Here is a 13,640-nt window from a genome sequence, read left to right as displayed (position 1 = left end):
TCGTCGTTCCGGAAGGGTCGTACGAGCTGCGAGCCGTGAGCAGATATTTGCGCGCCGCTCTTCTTCATCGCGAACGTCGCGCCCGCGAGAGAGAGAAAGAGAAAGAGAAGAGAGAAAAACTGCAGGCCGATGGCGCTGGACGGGTAAAAGAAAATAAACGAACGGAGAAGAACGACGACGACGATAACGACGACGCTTATCGCATATACGAGGACGAAGACGACGACGACGGTTATGGCATATACGGGGACAACGACGGCAAGAACGACGACGATGACGGCGGCGATAGAACGATACTCGCTCTTCGCGCCAACGAGAATACCATGAGGAGCGAGATAAAGTGCGCCTACAGAGTGAATTTTACAAAACCGAACAACATCGGTTCTCTTTTGGGTTTCTCGCGCGATCGTATCCTAAAACCGAACAAATGGTACGTTTCCGACGGACCCGTTGACGTCATGAGCGTGAACATAATTCGCATCGAATGCAGCATCACCACGGGAGCGTACAGCAACGGACGCTCGGTGCACGCGATACACGAATTCGCGCCGAAAGTTCCACCGGGATATAAACTGTCGGAGACTCCGACGCAGATCATTTACCTCCCGATCGTCGCGCGAAACGTCACCGATATCACGGTGCGAATCGTGGACCAGAACGATCGATTGATCGACTTTCGCGGCGAGGAGATAACGATTAGACTGCACGTACGTCGTCGCCGCAGTTAGTGTGTGTGTGTGCGCGCGTATCTCAGCGACCTGAAGAGAGAGAGCGAGAGGGATGCTCGTTCTGAACGGATCGAGCGCGGATTGTACGAACGAGCGAGCTAGCCCGTTCTACGACGTAATCGAAAGCGTAAGGAAGAGAAGAGGTGGCGGTGGTGGTGGTCGAGGAGGAAAGAGAGCCGTTCTCAGCAACGCCAACGTCAGGTTCCTACGATCGCTGGGTCTCGCCGTGAGAAACGCGTCGTTTCTACTTCGAAAGGAAAGACCATGGCCGACATCCTGAGTATCGGCGGTGAGCCGATCTTCGACGAGCGCATCGTCGGAATCGAGACTCACACGTATAACCCGTACGTGAACACGACTTTCGGGCACAACGACGAGATACGAATACCCATACAGCAACAGGATCTGTATACGCTGCCGTGCGACAGTTTTCTGTACGTCGAGGGACGACTCTATGACGACGGCGCGAGCGCGACGACGTCGGAAGCGACGGATGCTCAAAGGCAATACGCGAAATTGGTCAACAACTGCGTAGCGTTTATGTTCGACGAGATTCGATACGAACTCGACGGCGTGGAGATCGACCGGTGTAGAAACGTCGGCATAACCAGCACGATAAAGAACTACGCGTCGCTGACCGCCGAACGAGCCAGGAGACTGCAGAACGCCGGATGGAGTTATCCGACGAACGAATCGAATCTGAACGACGCGTCCCATCAATTCAACTTTTGCGTACCTTTGAATATTCTTTTGGGTTTCTGCGAAGACTACAGACGCGTGGTGATAAACGCGCGACACGAACTTATCCTGATACGCGCTCGGAACGACGTCAACTGCGTCGTAGATCCGAAAAAAACCGTGCCGAGAGATCCCACCAAGGATCCTAAAATTACGCTACTGAAGGTGCAATGGCGTATGCCGCACGTGGCGTTAAACGACGTGACTAAATTGTCGCTTTTGCGAACGTTGGAGAGCGGACGATTTCTGAGCGTGGGCTTTCGCTCTTGGGACCTGTACGAATTTCCTCTGCTGCAGAGCACGACCAAGCATTCGTGGGCCGTGAAAGCCGCGCCGCAGTTGGAGAAGCCGCGATACGTCATATTCGCGCTGCAGACCGGACGGCGAAACGAATTCACGGAGGACTCCTCGAGGTTCGATCATTGCGCGCTCGCCAACGTGAAATTGTATCTCAACTCGGAATTCTATCCCTACGACGACGTGAACGCGGATTTCGAAAGCGACAAGTTCGCCGTGCTGTACGAGATGTACGCGAAATTTCGAGGAGCGTACTACGGGGACAGTCGCGACGACGCGCTCTTTTCCCCGCGCGACTTCGCGCGAGTAGCGCCGCTCGTGGTGATCGATTGTTCCCGCCAGAACGAAGCGGTGAAGAGCGCCACCGTGGACGTGCGCATCGAATTCGAATGCAAGGAAAACGTTCCGCCGAAGACCACCGCCTTTTGTCTCATCGTTTACGATCGTGTCATCAAGTACGGTCCGCTGACCAATGTGGTGCGCAAAATCATCTAGCGGAAATGGCGATTGTAGGATACCACACCCCGGAAACGGGAGATATATATATAAAGACGGGGATCCTTCGATCGTTCCTCAGATCCCGTTAAGAACGAGCAGTTTGAGCGTGAATTGTTCGACGCGCACCGACTCGATGGCCGCAGCGGCAACGACGATCTTCGTCGACCTGCAGGGATTCGTGGTGAGCGACAGATTCGTCGCGAAGGAGGTGGCCGTGCTCCGAAGCGAGACGCGCGAACTCGCGCATCACGTGTTTCGCGCGCCGATGAAGTGGGACCTGCTCACGAACGCCGAAAAAGCAAGGACCAACTGGCTGATGGCGAACCATCACGGCCTCCGTTGGAAAGACGGGGACGTGGACTATCGCCTAGCCAGGTCGATTATTCGACGCGCGGTGTGCGACGACCTGGGCGAGGGAGAAGAGACGCCCGGCGCGCGAATATACGTGAAAGGCCTCGAGAAGAAGAAATGGCTGGAGGAGATTCTCGGCGACGTCGACGCGACGATCGAGACCATCGACGCCGAGTACGACGACATCGATCGGCTGGAGTTTCTTCGCGCCGATCGCACGTTTCGCTGCGGACGCCATCAACGGTGCTGCGCGATGGAGAACGTGATGAAGTTGCGCGACTGGTGGAACGAGCGACGCGAGTGTCTCTCCAGCATCGACTCCACGGATCAAATATAAATGTGTATCCATCCATCTATATATGTATATATTCTAATCAATAACAAAAAGATCTATCTATCTATATTTTATTTCATAAAAAAGATCTATCTATCTATCTATATTTTATTCAATAAAAAAACTGATGCAAAATCAACGAGGAAAGTTATTCATTATTCGCATACCTACACCATACGTATAATCGTACTCGATAACGCCGAGCGCGATAGCGTCGAGCGCGCGAGCGACGAGCGTAATGCGTAAGCGAACGAGAGCGTCGAACTCCGAAGAAGAACGGCAACGATAACGCCGAGCGCGCGAAACTGTCAATGAGCGCGGAGTCGGGAGCGTCGAGCGGAAGCGCGATATCGGCGGCGGGAGCGTCTAATCTCGTTGTTGTTCACGCGTATTTATCTTTATATAATAGTTCTTTAATATTTACTATTTAATATTTAATATTTATTGAACATTATATGTCTAGCTATAAATCACAGATTTCGTATAACAGATATTTCATAATGCAAATAAAAGATGCTCCTCCTTGGTTGTTTATGGAATTATATATTTATTTAATATTATTTAACATTACATTTATAGTTATTCACTATTTACTTATATTGCTTATATTTATTTACTATTTAACATTACATTTATAGTTATTCAGTATTTACTTATATATTACTTATATTACTTATATTACTTATATTACTTATTTATTGTATTTATTTGCGATTGGAGAGGGGGTGGGCCAGCCTTCGACGACGTCGTCGTTGACGACGTCTATCAGGTCGGTGTCGACGTCTATCAAGTTGACGTCGACGTTTCCGCGCCCACCCTCGTCCTCACCGTTGCCGTCTTCGCCGTCGTCGTCGTCGTCGTCGTTTTGTTCGTAACGCCGTCCTGATAATTCAAACCGCGCAGCGTCCCGATTCATGCCGCGCATCCTCGCGGTGTACAGACGGATGTACTTTTGAGCTTTTTTCACCACCGATGTGATGAGGACCCTGCGCAAAAAACAAATATCATTATTAATAAGAATATAAATGAGTATATAAGTGAGTATATAAATGAGAATAAAAATGAGTATGTAAATGAGTGTAAATGAATATATTACTGAATGTATAAATACTATTAATAATTTGTGATGTAGAATATATATATTTACATTTTTGTAAACTTACATTCGATTGAACATTCGTGCGTCCTCGTCGACGCGGATCGTCACTTGTAAGCAGGGCGGCGCTCTCTCCGCGATGGTCGTCAGACGATGCTGCAGCCGCAGCATCGCCTCGTTCAATTCGTCCCTAGCCATATCTAGGGACGCAATGTGCGTTTTCACGTCTTCGCACACCCTTATCAGTTCCTTTACTCCATCCATATTTTGCGCGTTTAAAAAATGTGCAACAAAAACTGCGAACGAACTACACCCGAGTCTAGCCTCGAGTCCTTATATATATCGAGGATGCGCAATCGAAGAAGGATGCGGAATCAAAGAAGGGATGTGCAATCATAAAGGATATTGCGTGTGTAATTAAAACTATGTAAAAAATTGACCTTTTGCACACAGGAAGAGATGCATTTTTCTAATCAAACCGACTCATCCGCCGGATTCGTCGACGCATTTCTTCCACCCCGAGACCCCCGCCGCCACCTGTCCGCGCTATCGGTAGCGAGCATGCCCATGTAAGTCGCTCGTATCGCGACGCATCGTCATCGTCCATAAAAAAGCAGGATATTGTGCAATAAAAAAACTATTTTTAGAAACTTTGCACAGAGGAAAAAATGCAATTTTTTTATCAAAACGGACTCATCCGCCGGAATCGACGCATTTTTTCCACCGCGAGACCCCGCCGCCACCTGTCCGCGCTATCGGCAACGAGCGTCACCGCGTGAGCCGCGCGTCGCGATCGCGCTCATATCGCGAAACGCCGTTATCGCAGTTCCGCCGTTTCTCTCGCTCTCTCTCGCCCTCGACGATGTGGCTCTCGCGCGTAATCGCGTTAACCGCGTGTTTTATCGCCGCGAGGTGCGTCAATCCCACGGATGAGAATTACGCACATACGATCGATTACCTGCGGAAATACGGATATCTGACCGAAGATGTGGACGCGTTTCCGGCTCAGAGACGAAACGACGTTCTTCGTAACGCCATCGAGGAATTTCAACGATACTACGGTCTGCCCGGCGATGGAACGCTCGACGACGAAACGCTGCAATTTATGCGTAAACCGCGATGTGGTTTCCAAGATATCCTGAAGCACGGAACGGCGGCGAGTCTATCCAAATGGCCGAGGACTCACCTGACGTGGGATTTTTACGTAGCCGCCAAAGAGGAGCTAAATACCGCGCGGGCCGCGTTCGACCTGTGGTCGCAACATTCGGCGTTGACGTTCGAACGCTCCGAAACGAATCCTGACATTATAATATCTTGGCGAACCCGACGTCACGGTAACACGAATATCAACGTAAACGGCCCAAATTGCTCGGCCAAATTCGACGGTCCCGGTAACGTGCTGGCCCACGCGTATCTCCCGACGAACGAAGCGGGATTCGTCTCCGAGGTGCACGTCGACGGGGACGAGCCGTGGCATATTCACGTCGGTAAAAATCCCCCGAGTACGTTTTCCCTGCATTTCACGCTGACGCACGAGATCGGTCACTCTCTCGGATTGGGGCACAATGAGCGCAAGACTTCGGTGATGTTCGCGTACTCGCCCGACAAGCAGTATCCGGTTAAGCTCGACAGATTCGACATTCTCGACATTCAACGTTTGTACGGTGAAAAACGGACGAACGCGCCCTCACAGACGCCGCCGCCGCCGCCGCCACCGCCGCCGCCACCGCGGTCACGGCCGCCGCAACCATCGCCGGACCTGTGCGCCCTTGGTCGCGTAAACGCGATATTGGTTTTGGAAAATCGAATGTACATCTCGTACGGGCGTTACGTTTGGTCGATCGATCTGGACGGTAGGACGTACAATGGACCGTTAGCCCTGTCGAATCACATGAGCTTTCTTCACGACAATTACACGCGCATAGCTGCCGCCTATCAATCTCCGTCCGGTGATCTCATGGTGTTCGTAGATAATTTGGTATACATGGTTCAATATCCGGAATTTTCTCTGAGGCCAAATTGGCCGAAGACCTTGCGAGAACTCGGATTTCCCGCAGATGCGAAACTCAACGGAGCGGTAAACACCCATAGAGGCCGTTCCTTCGTGATGTACAACGGTAACTCGGTGGGCGAGATAGACGAATGTACGAAGAAAGTCGTCAGACGTACGCCTCTCGAGGCGACGTTTTCCGGAATACCGACCGGCGTGACGTCGATCTTCCGATACGTCGACGGCAATCTGTACTTCACCACTCGGACGCAGTTCTACAGATTCAACGAATTTACGAAAACCGTCACGGCCGCCGGTAAATTCGATCTACGGATGCTGAATATCGTCTGCCCTAAGACCGAACTGTTGCAGCAGTTGCGCGATCTTCTCGATCGAATCGTACGCGTCGGCGATTTAACGTCACCGGCGAGCGATTCGGACGACGACGACGACGACGACGGCGGCGGCGTTCAGCTTTACGATCGCCGTGTCCGCCGAAGGAAGTAGAGGACTGCGCAAATCCCCACACCACACCGCACATCGCGCGATATAAGTGAGAACTTTTCTACTTATACCGATGTGTTCCCGCCAAAGCATCAGTATCGCATCGTCAGCTGAATACGACGCGTCGAAACAGAAATCAGAAACGAACGATACTGCAACGCGCGTGCGAAATGTTCTCGACGTTGGCCGATCGACCCGCGCTGAGGAATCTTTCCCCTCGCGAGACGGATTCGGAGGTGAACGACAACGGCAAAAGACGAAGGATCGAATCGACGGACGATCATCATCAGCATCATCATCGGGAGTCGCGTTCCAGCTCTCATCCCCCCAACGACGTTCGCAACCCCGTCGCACAGTGGGTCGAAGCGTAGGAAATAGCGGACATAGAACCAAAAAATTGAATTATCGAAATATTTATTTTTTTTGCAAATTCTTATAGTAAATTTGTTGTAGATTACTGAAATAACGTCATTCACTCTGAATATTTACGTATTTTCCGTACAGACGTACGATAACACAGGCCATCCTTACATATGTAACTTCTGCGACTTTTCCGCGCTAATGTTTCAGGTTGCCCCATCTGTAAACGGTGTTGATGATCGAATGCACGTTTTTTCTACGTTATTGTTCATGTTTTAAGTAAACAAAAATGATATAAAAGACAGTTTATCGCATTACTTGAATATTTTCCGGGACAATATCTGATCCATGAGAAAAAGTACGTGTTATACAATTTGTAATTAAGTTATAAAAAAATGTTTAACATTGTTAGGATTCTCTATAATTTTATCGTATACAATAAGCCTTGTACTACATACCTATGGCGATATCAAGTGCCGCTAGGTGCCGCTTAGCAAAATATATAAAATTTTCTGAGCGAAAGTCGCAAGATTGCAAGTATCGATAGCGAATACTTGCAATCCCATGCCGTGTAATGAAAATGTAAAAGTTGTGGGTACTTTTTTTTATAAAAAGATAAATTTTCTATGACAATAATGATGATTTCATGATAATAAAATTACTCTATAGTCCCAGCGAAGGTTTTTAAGAAATAATTTTGTTAAAAATAGTAAGTATTACCGCTGGCATTTGCTAGGTATTTCTTACCTACCCAAGATGCACCACGTGGAGGTTGCACAGTCGGATTTGCATCTCGTGTGTGTGTGTGTGTGTGTGTGTGTGTGTGTGTGTGTGTGTGTGTGTGTGTAAATCAAAGATTGCAGACTGTAGTGTTAAATTAAAAGTTGCAGTGCCTCAGGAAACAACTTGTCTTTCTTTTTTAATTTATCCCGTGATCGAAGACTCGAAATAAGAGAATCAGAAGTAACTAATAACTGATGTAAAACAACTTCATTTGTCGCTACTCTATTTATCTTGAGTGAGTGTCCTTCTCTGTATTTTCTGAATTCTTTATTCCGAGCTTCGCTTGCCTCTTCTGATAGGGCGCCTATAGGAATAGAGAAGTTGGATATAATTCCTTCTCCATGTATTAATAATTTATCGACGGATGAAGGCATATTGTACCAGCCATAATGATGGACAAACAATCTTGCTGTTTCTATGGCATATTTTCCGAATTTCTTCGCGTCTATTGCTTCCCCGCATGAAATTGTTTGGAGAATTATTGCAAATCGTTTGATTAATTCTTTATCTAATCCTGTAATTTCTGCAGTAATATCAATTTCAGAAAAGAAACGTCTAGCCGTGTTTCCATCATGTGTTAAACCCGATCCATGCTTGACGATGTCCACGAGTAATCCTAACTTTCGCTTAAATTCTTCTTGTATTTTCCTCTTCGTGCTTTCTCGTTGTTCCTTAAAAACGGGATTGCGTACCGACCATTTTTTGAATGTTAAATTGTATGACACATGAAGCAAACATTCCATACATCGAATTTTTGCATGGAGATTGGATATACCAAAATTGTATACATTCTCGCGTACGTCTTTATTTAACACTTTGTCTATATCGTTCATTTCAGTAGGTTTTGCACCGCATAAAGGACAAGTTGCACAAGATTTTTCATTTGAAATAGCTGTGCAAACTTTGCCGTCAATTATGGTAAACAGCATTTCGTACTTGACAGTTACATTTTTATATTGCATTGCTACCAAATTTTTTATTTGGTTTTCCACTCTCTGGTATTCATTTCTTGAAATCTCCATAGTTTCCTTGATGAATTCAAATTTGATCGGTCTACAATATCGAGTCGAACCTGGTGTTTCATTAGTCCACAGAACTTCAGAATCGCTTACTAATTGTATTGGAACAAAACTTGTAATAAAAATGAACTCGTCGCATCTTGAATTGTCCTCAAATGTCTGTTTGTACATGCTTTGATTCGAAGCACCATCAAATCCCCACTTACACGTTAATTTTACATTAGTATATAAGCTTAACTTGTCTTCACATAATGTAAGCAGTCTGGTGGCTGTTATATCTAGTATTGCCTGCAGGTCGACTGAAGCCAAAGTTTCGGTAATTGTTGTTTTATCCTTTGGCGGATAGCAATCCGATTTTGCTTTCTGGACTTGATAATAAGACTGCCATTGGTTTTGTCCATTTTCTATGCTATTTTCTCTTAATTGCATGTATTGAGATTTCGATAAATCCAAGTTGAGAAGCATAGCTAAACATTTTTCCTTCGAAAATAAAAGTGCTTTGATTTCATTCTTGCAGAATGCCATAATTCGTCCTGCCTCGTTCTGATTTTTCATCAAGTAATCAATCACCATCGCTGCATCTGCACGTCCTTCACTTTGGAGTTTTTGTTTAGCTGCAAATAACAAAATATCTGAAGAATATTCTTCTCGCAAATGTTCGGTGAGTCTGCGTTTGTGTCTATCAGATACATCACTAAAGGCTTTTCGTCTTGCTGGAGTAATAACACAAAGTTCATCAGTCGATGGATTTTCCAATACACATTGCTCAGGAACTTTGAATATTTCTTGAAGCCATGTGTCATTGTTCGCAGTGAATGTGCGAAGTGTTCGATTACATCTTTTCCAACGTTTGGATAGATTGATGCAATATAAACGCAAACTCTGTTTGAGTTTAGCTTCACCTTCTTCTGATAAATTAAAGCTACATTTCTGTAGAACAAAATCAAGCAATCCTTCTTGGTAACTGAAGCCGAGATCCGAGTCTTTAAGATATCTGAACAAATCACTATTCCGCAGTGTCATTGTAGTCACTCTTTGATATTAATTCCTATGAAGATAAGACTGCACAGAAGGAAATAACTTTCTTCTGTAATATAAATGCACTTGATAAAAAAAACTCTATACATCCGATGCGGTATTCACCAGATCTATGCGACAATCTGCGTGGGAGTCAATGTTACGCTTTTTTTTTGTTTAGAGCGTGTTTTATTCCTTATTCATTTTTTGTGTTTCTTGACGACCGCGACCTCGTACAACACACATGCAGATTGTCGCATAGATCTGGTGAATACCGCATCGGATGTATAGAGTTTTTTTTATCAAGTGCATTTATATTACAGAAGAAAGTTATTTCCTTTGCATCCTTTGCACTCCATGCAAAAATTCGATGTATGGAATGTTTGCTTCATGTGTCATACAATTTAACATGCAAAAAATGGTCGGTACGCAATCCCGTTTTTAAGGAACAACGAGAAAGCACGAAGAGGAAAATACAAGAAGAATTTAAGCGAAAGTTAGGATTACTCGTGGATATCGTCAAGCATGGATCGGGTTTAACACATGATGGAAACACGGCTAGACGTTTCTTTTCTGAAATTGATATTACTGCAGAAATTACAGGATTAGATAAAGAATTAATCAAACGATTTGCAATAATTCTCCAAACAATTTCATGCGGGGAAGCAATAGACGCGAAGAAATTCGGAAAATATGCCATAAAAACAGCAAGATTGTTTGTCCATCATTATGGCTGATACAATATGCCTTCATCCGTCCATAAATTATTAATACATGGAGAAGGAATTATATCCAACTTCTCTATTCCTATAGGCGCCCTATCAGAAGAGGCAAGCGAAGCTCGGAATAAAGAATTCAGAAAATACAGAGAAGGACACTCACGCAAGATAAATAGAGTAGCGACAAATGAAGATGTTTTACATCAGTTATTAGTTACTTCTGATCCTCTTATTTCGAGTCTTCGATCACGGGATAAATTAAAAAAGAAAGACAAGTTGTTTCCTGAAGCACTGCAACTTTTAATTTAACACTACAGTCTGCAATCTTTGATTTACACACACACACACACACACACACACACGAGATTCAAATCCGACTGTGCAACCTCCACGTGGTGCATCTTGGGTAGGTAAGAAATACCTAGCAAATGCCAGCGGTAATACTTACTATTTTTAACAAAATTATTTCTTAAAAACCTTCGCTGGGACTATAGAGTAATTTTATTATCATGAAATCATCATTATTGTCATAGAAAATTTATCTTTTTATAAAAAAAAGTACCCACAACTTTTACATTTTCATTACACGGCATGGGATTGCAAGTATTCGCTATCGATACTTGCAATCTTGCGACTTTCGCTCAGAAAATTTTATATATTTTGCTAAGCGGCACCTAGCGGCACTTGATATCGCCATAGGTATGTAGTACAAGGCTTATTGTATACGATAAAATTATAGAGAATCCTAACAATGTTAAACATTTTTTTATAACTTAATTACAAATTGTATAACACGTACTTTTTCTCATGGATCAGATATTGTCCCGGAAAATATTCAAGTAATGCGATAAACTGTCTTTTATATCATTTTTGTTTACTTAAAACATGAACAATAACGAAGAAAAAACGTGCATTCGATCATCAACACCGTTTACAGATGGGGCAACCTGAAACATTAGCGCGGAAAAGTCGCAGAAGTTACATATGTAAGGATGACCTGTGTTATCGTACATCTGTACGGAAAATACGTAAATATTCAGAGTGAATGACGTTATTTCAGTAATCTACAACAAATTTACTATAAGAATTTGCAAAAAAAAATAAATATTTCGATAATTCAATTTTTTGGTTCTATGTCCGCTATTTCCTACGCTTCGACCCACTGTGCGTCGTCGCGCCTGCGGTGCGCATCCTGGCGACCCGTTATCCGCTGACGACGACTGGCTACAAATACCTAGCCATCGGTGTCACGGTTAAGTCACCGTGGTACGGTATACCCGCACCTTCGTACGTGGATATCGCCCTGGGAGATAAGCAAGGCAAGGAGATCTCTCTGACGCTCGATATGTGGAAAGGACTACTCGAGCGCAAACACGACATATTGGCGTGTCTGCGATCCAACCTCGTCGATGGAACCCGTCCCCCCTCGCCGATATCGATCGGAGACCTGACGCTGCAATTCGGATTGATCAACAACCTGTCGATCTTGCGTATGGAACTACCCAACGCGGCTCGCCTGGCAATGTCGCTCCCCACCCTGCTCTCGCTGTACGATTTCCAATTTTGCGTCGATCGCATCGTCTCGGCGCTGAGCGCGGTCATCGAGGAAGTCGACGCGAAGTATTCGCGCTATCAGGAGATAGCCGCCAACGCGATTAAGACGGGAACTTCGGCCAAGACTGCGATACTGAAAAGCGAGTTTTTCGATCCTAACAAGATCGTCGACTGTGAGATTACCGCGCTTTGTTTCAAATCCTGAACGGCACGACGCACGTTTACAAATTTATATATATATATTTATACACACAGAAACAATGTAAACGAGTATCGACGTATGTAAATACATATTTTATTTTTCAAAATAAAAAACTACCGCTCGTACGCGGATATCTCATATATGTGTTCTCTCTCTTTCTTTTCCGTATCTATCTCGATACGATCCCGCGCTCCCTAGGTCCCCCGACTCCGCTTACTCCACGATCGCCGCGATTGCGTCATCTACGATGCGTAGGGAAGGATCGAAACAACTTTCGAACCGAGACGAACAAGAACGAAGAACGGTTATCGGGACCCGCGAAAAAAGAACGGTCTTGAACACGTTCGAACGTGTTTTCGCGCGCTCACCAATCCCACCGCGCGGGGACGTCGAGAAGAGCGACCTTGAACAAGTTGCAACGAGTTTGGACGCGTTCGAACGCGCGCGATGAAAAAAAATTATTCGCGATGACGCGCGAATCGGGGCGGATTTCCGCTCGCGGCCGATAACGCCGATCCGAGCGCCCTCTCGGAGCGTCCGGGAACGACGATCCCCCCCACCCCCCGGTGGCAACCCTGCGGCGCGAAATTCCCCATCACCCGCCTAGGGAATTTACGTCTTTCAGGTTACCGCAAGGTGGCAACACTGCGGTGCGAACTTCCCCATCACCCCGCCTAGGGACAGGTGTTTCCACAAAATACTCGCTTCTGATTGGACCGCCTCGAGTCTTCGTACCGCGATCTGATTGGACGGCGATACACCTTTGTCCAGTTCCAGGGGAATGTTTGTCCGGTTACAGGGGAAATTCCCCCCGCACACCTGTCCCCCTCACCCCCCCTGTTACCCCTTGCACCTGTCCACCCCTCGCCCATCCCCACCCCATGCTCCCCCCTCGTCCCCCTCGCCCATCTCTTATGGCGTTCCCCCCGCGTGCGCGCGTCCCCCCCCGCTTCCCCTCGGTTGTACCCGGCAGTGGAGGGTACTGTTATTGGTCTACTAATATTAAGGTTTATAATTTTTTTTCTTATCACAGAGAATTTGTGTCAATTGATACAAGAAATCAGGAAAACTTAGTGATAACCTCTTGTGCGCAGTGACAAAATTGCAGTCTATATGAAATTTTATGATTTTTGTCTCATCGAGGGGTATTTATATTTCATACTAGCAATGAAGCATTTTTTTTGAAAATAATATTTCATTCGTGCCATTAAATATTTTTCTCAAGGGACCATGATGCTGGCAAAAATCCCACATGTCCAGCGATAGAATTTTTCGTGCAAGAAAAATCTCAAAATACCACAAGTTACATGACTGAGATAAGTTGTCTGAAAAAATTATAGCACCCTTTTTCACATCAATATGCGTTACTTCAAATTTCAAGCCGAAATAAATATTTGTAAATTTGGGAAAAACATGAGCATCATTGTAGTTTTTTTCAATTTTTTCAGAT

At 45.6% G+C, this 13,640-nt stretch overlaps 2 protein-coding genes across 2 annotated transcripts; both read left to right on the top strand.

The window, feature by feature from the left end:
- Positions 1 to 992: 992 nt before the first annotated feature.
- On the top strand, positions 993 to 2,258 carry LOC139786037 (uncharacterized). Its single transcript, XM_071725197.1, has one exon. It carries the CDS (start codon positions 993 to 995, stop codon positions 2,256 to 2,258), a length of 1,266 nt encoding a protein of 421 aa, XP_071581298.1.
- Positions 2,259 to 4,904: 2,646 nt separating this feature from the next.
- Positions 4,905 to 6,539, top strand: LOC139786036 (stromelysin-1-like). The gene has a single exon (XM_071725196.1). It carries the CDS (start codon positions 4,905 to 4,907, stop codon positions 6,537 to 6,539), a length of 1,635 nt encoding a protein of 544 aa, XP_071581297.1.
- The last annotated feature ends 7,101 nt before the right edge of the window (positions 6,540 to 13,640 follow it).

The sequence above is a fragment of the Temnothorax nylanderi genome, unplaced genomic scaffold (genome assembly GCF_030848795.1).
Source record: "Temnothorax nylanderi isolate EJ_2023f unplaced genomic scaffold, tnyl_v1.0 TNYL_tig0941_pilon, whole genome shotgun sequence".
Lineage (NCBI taxonomy): Eukaryota > Metazoa > Arthropoda > Insecta > Hymenoptera > Formicidae > Temnothorax > Temnothorax nylanderi.
This window is presented reverse-complemented; position numbering and strand designations above follow the sequence as displayed.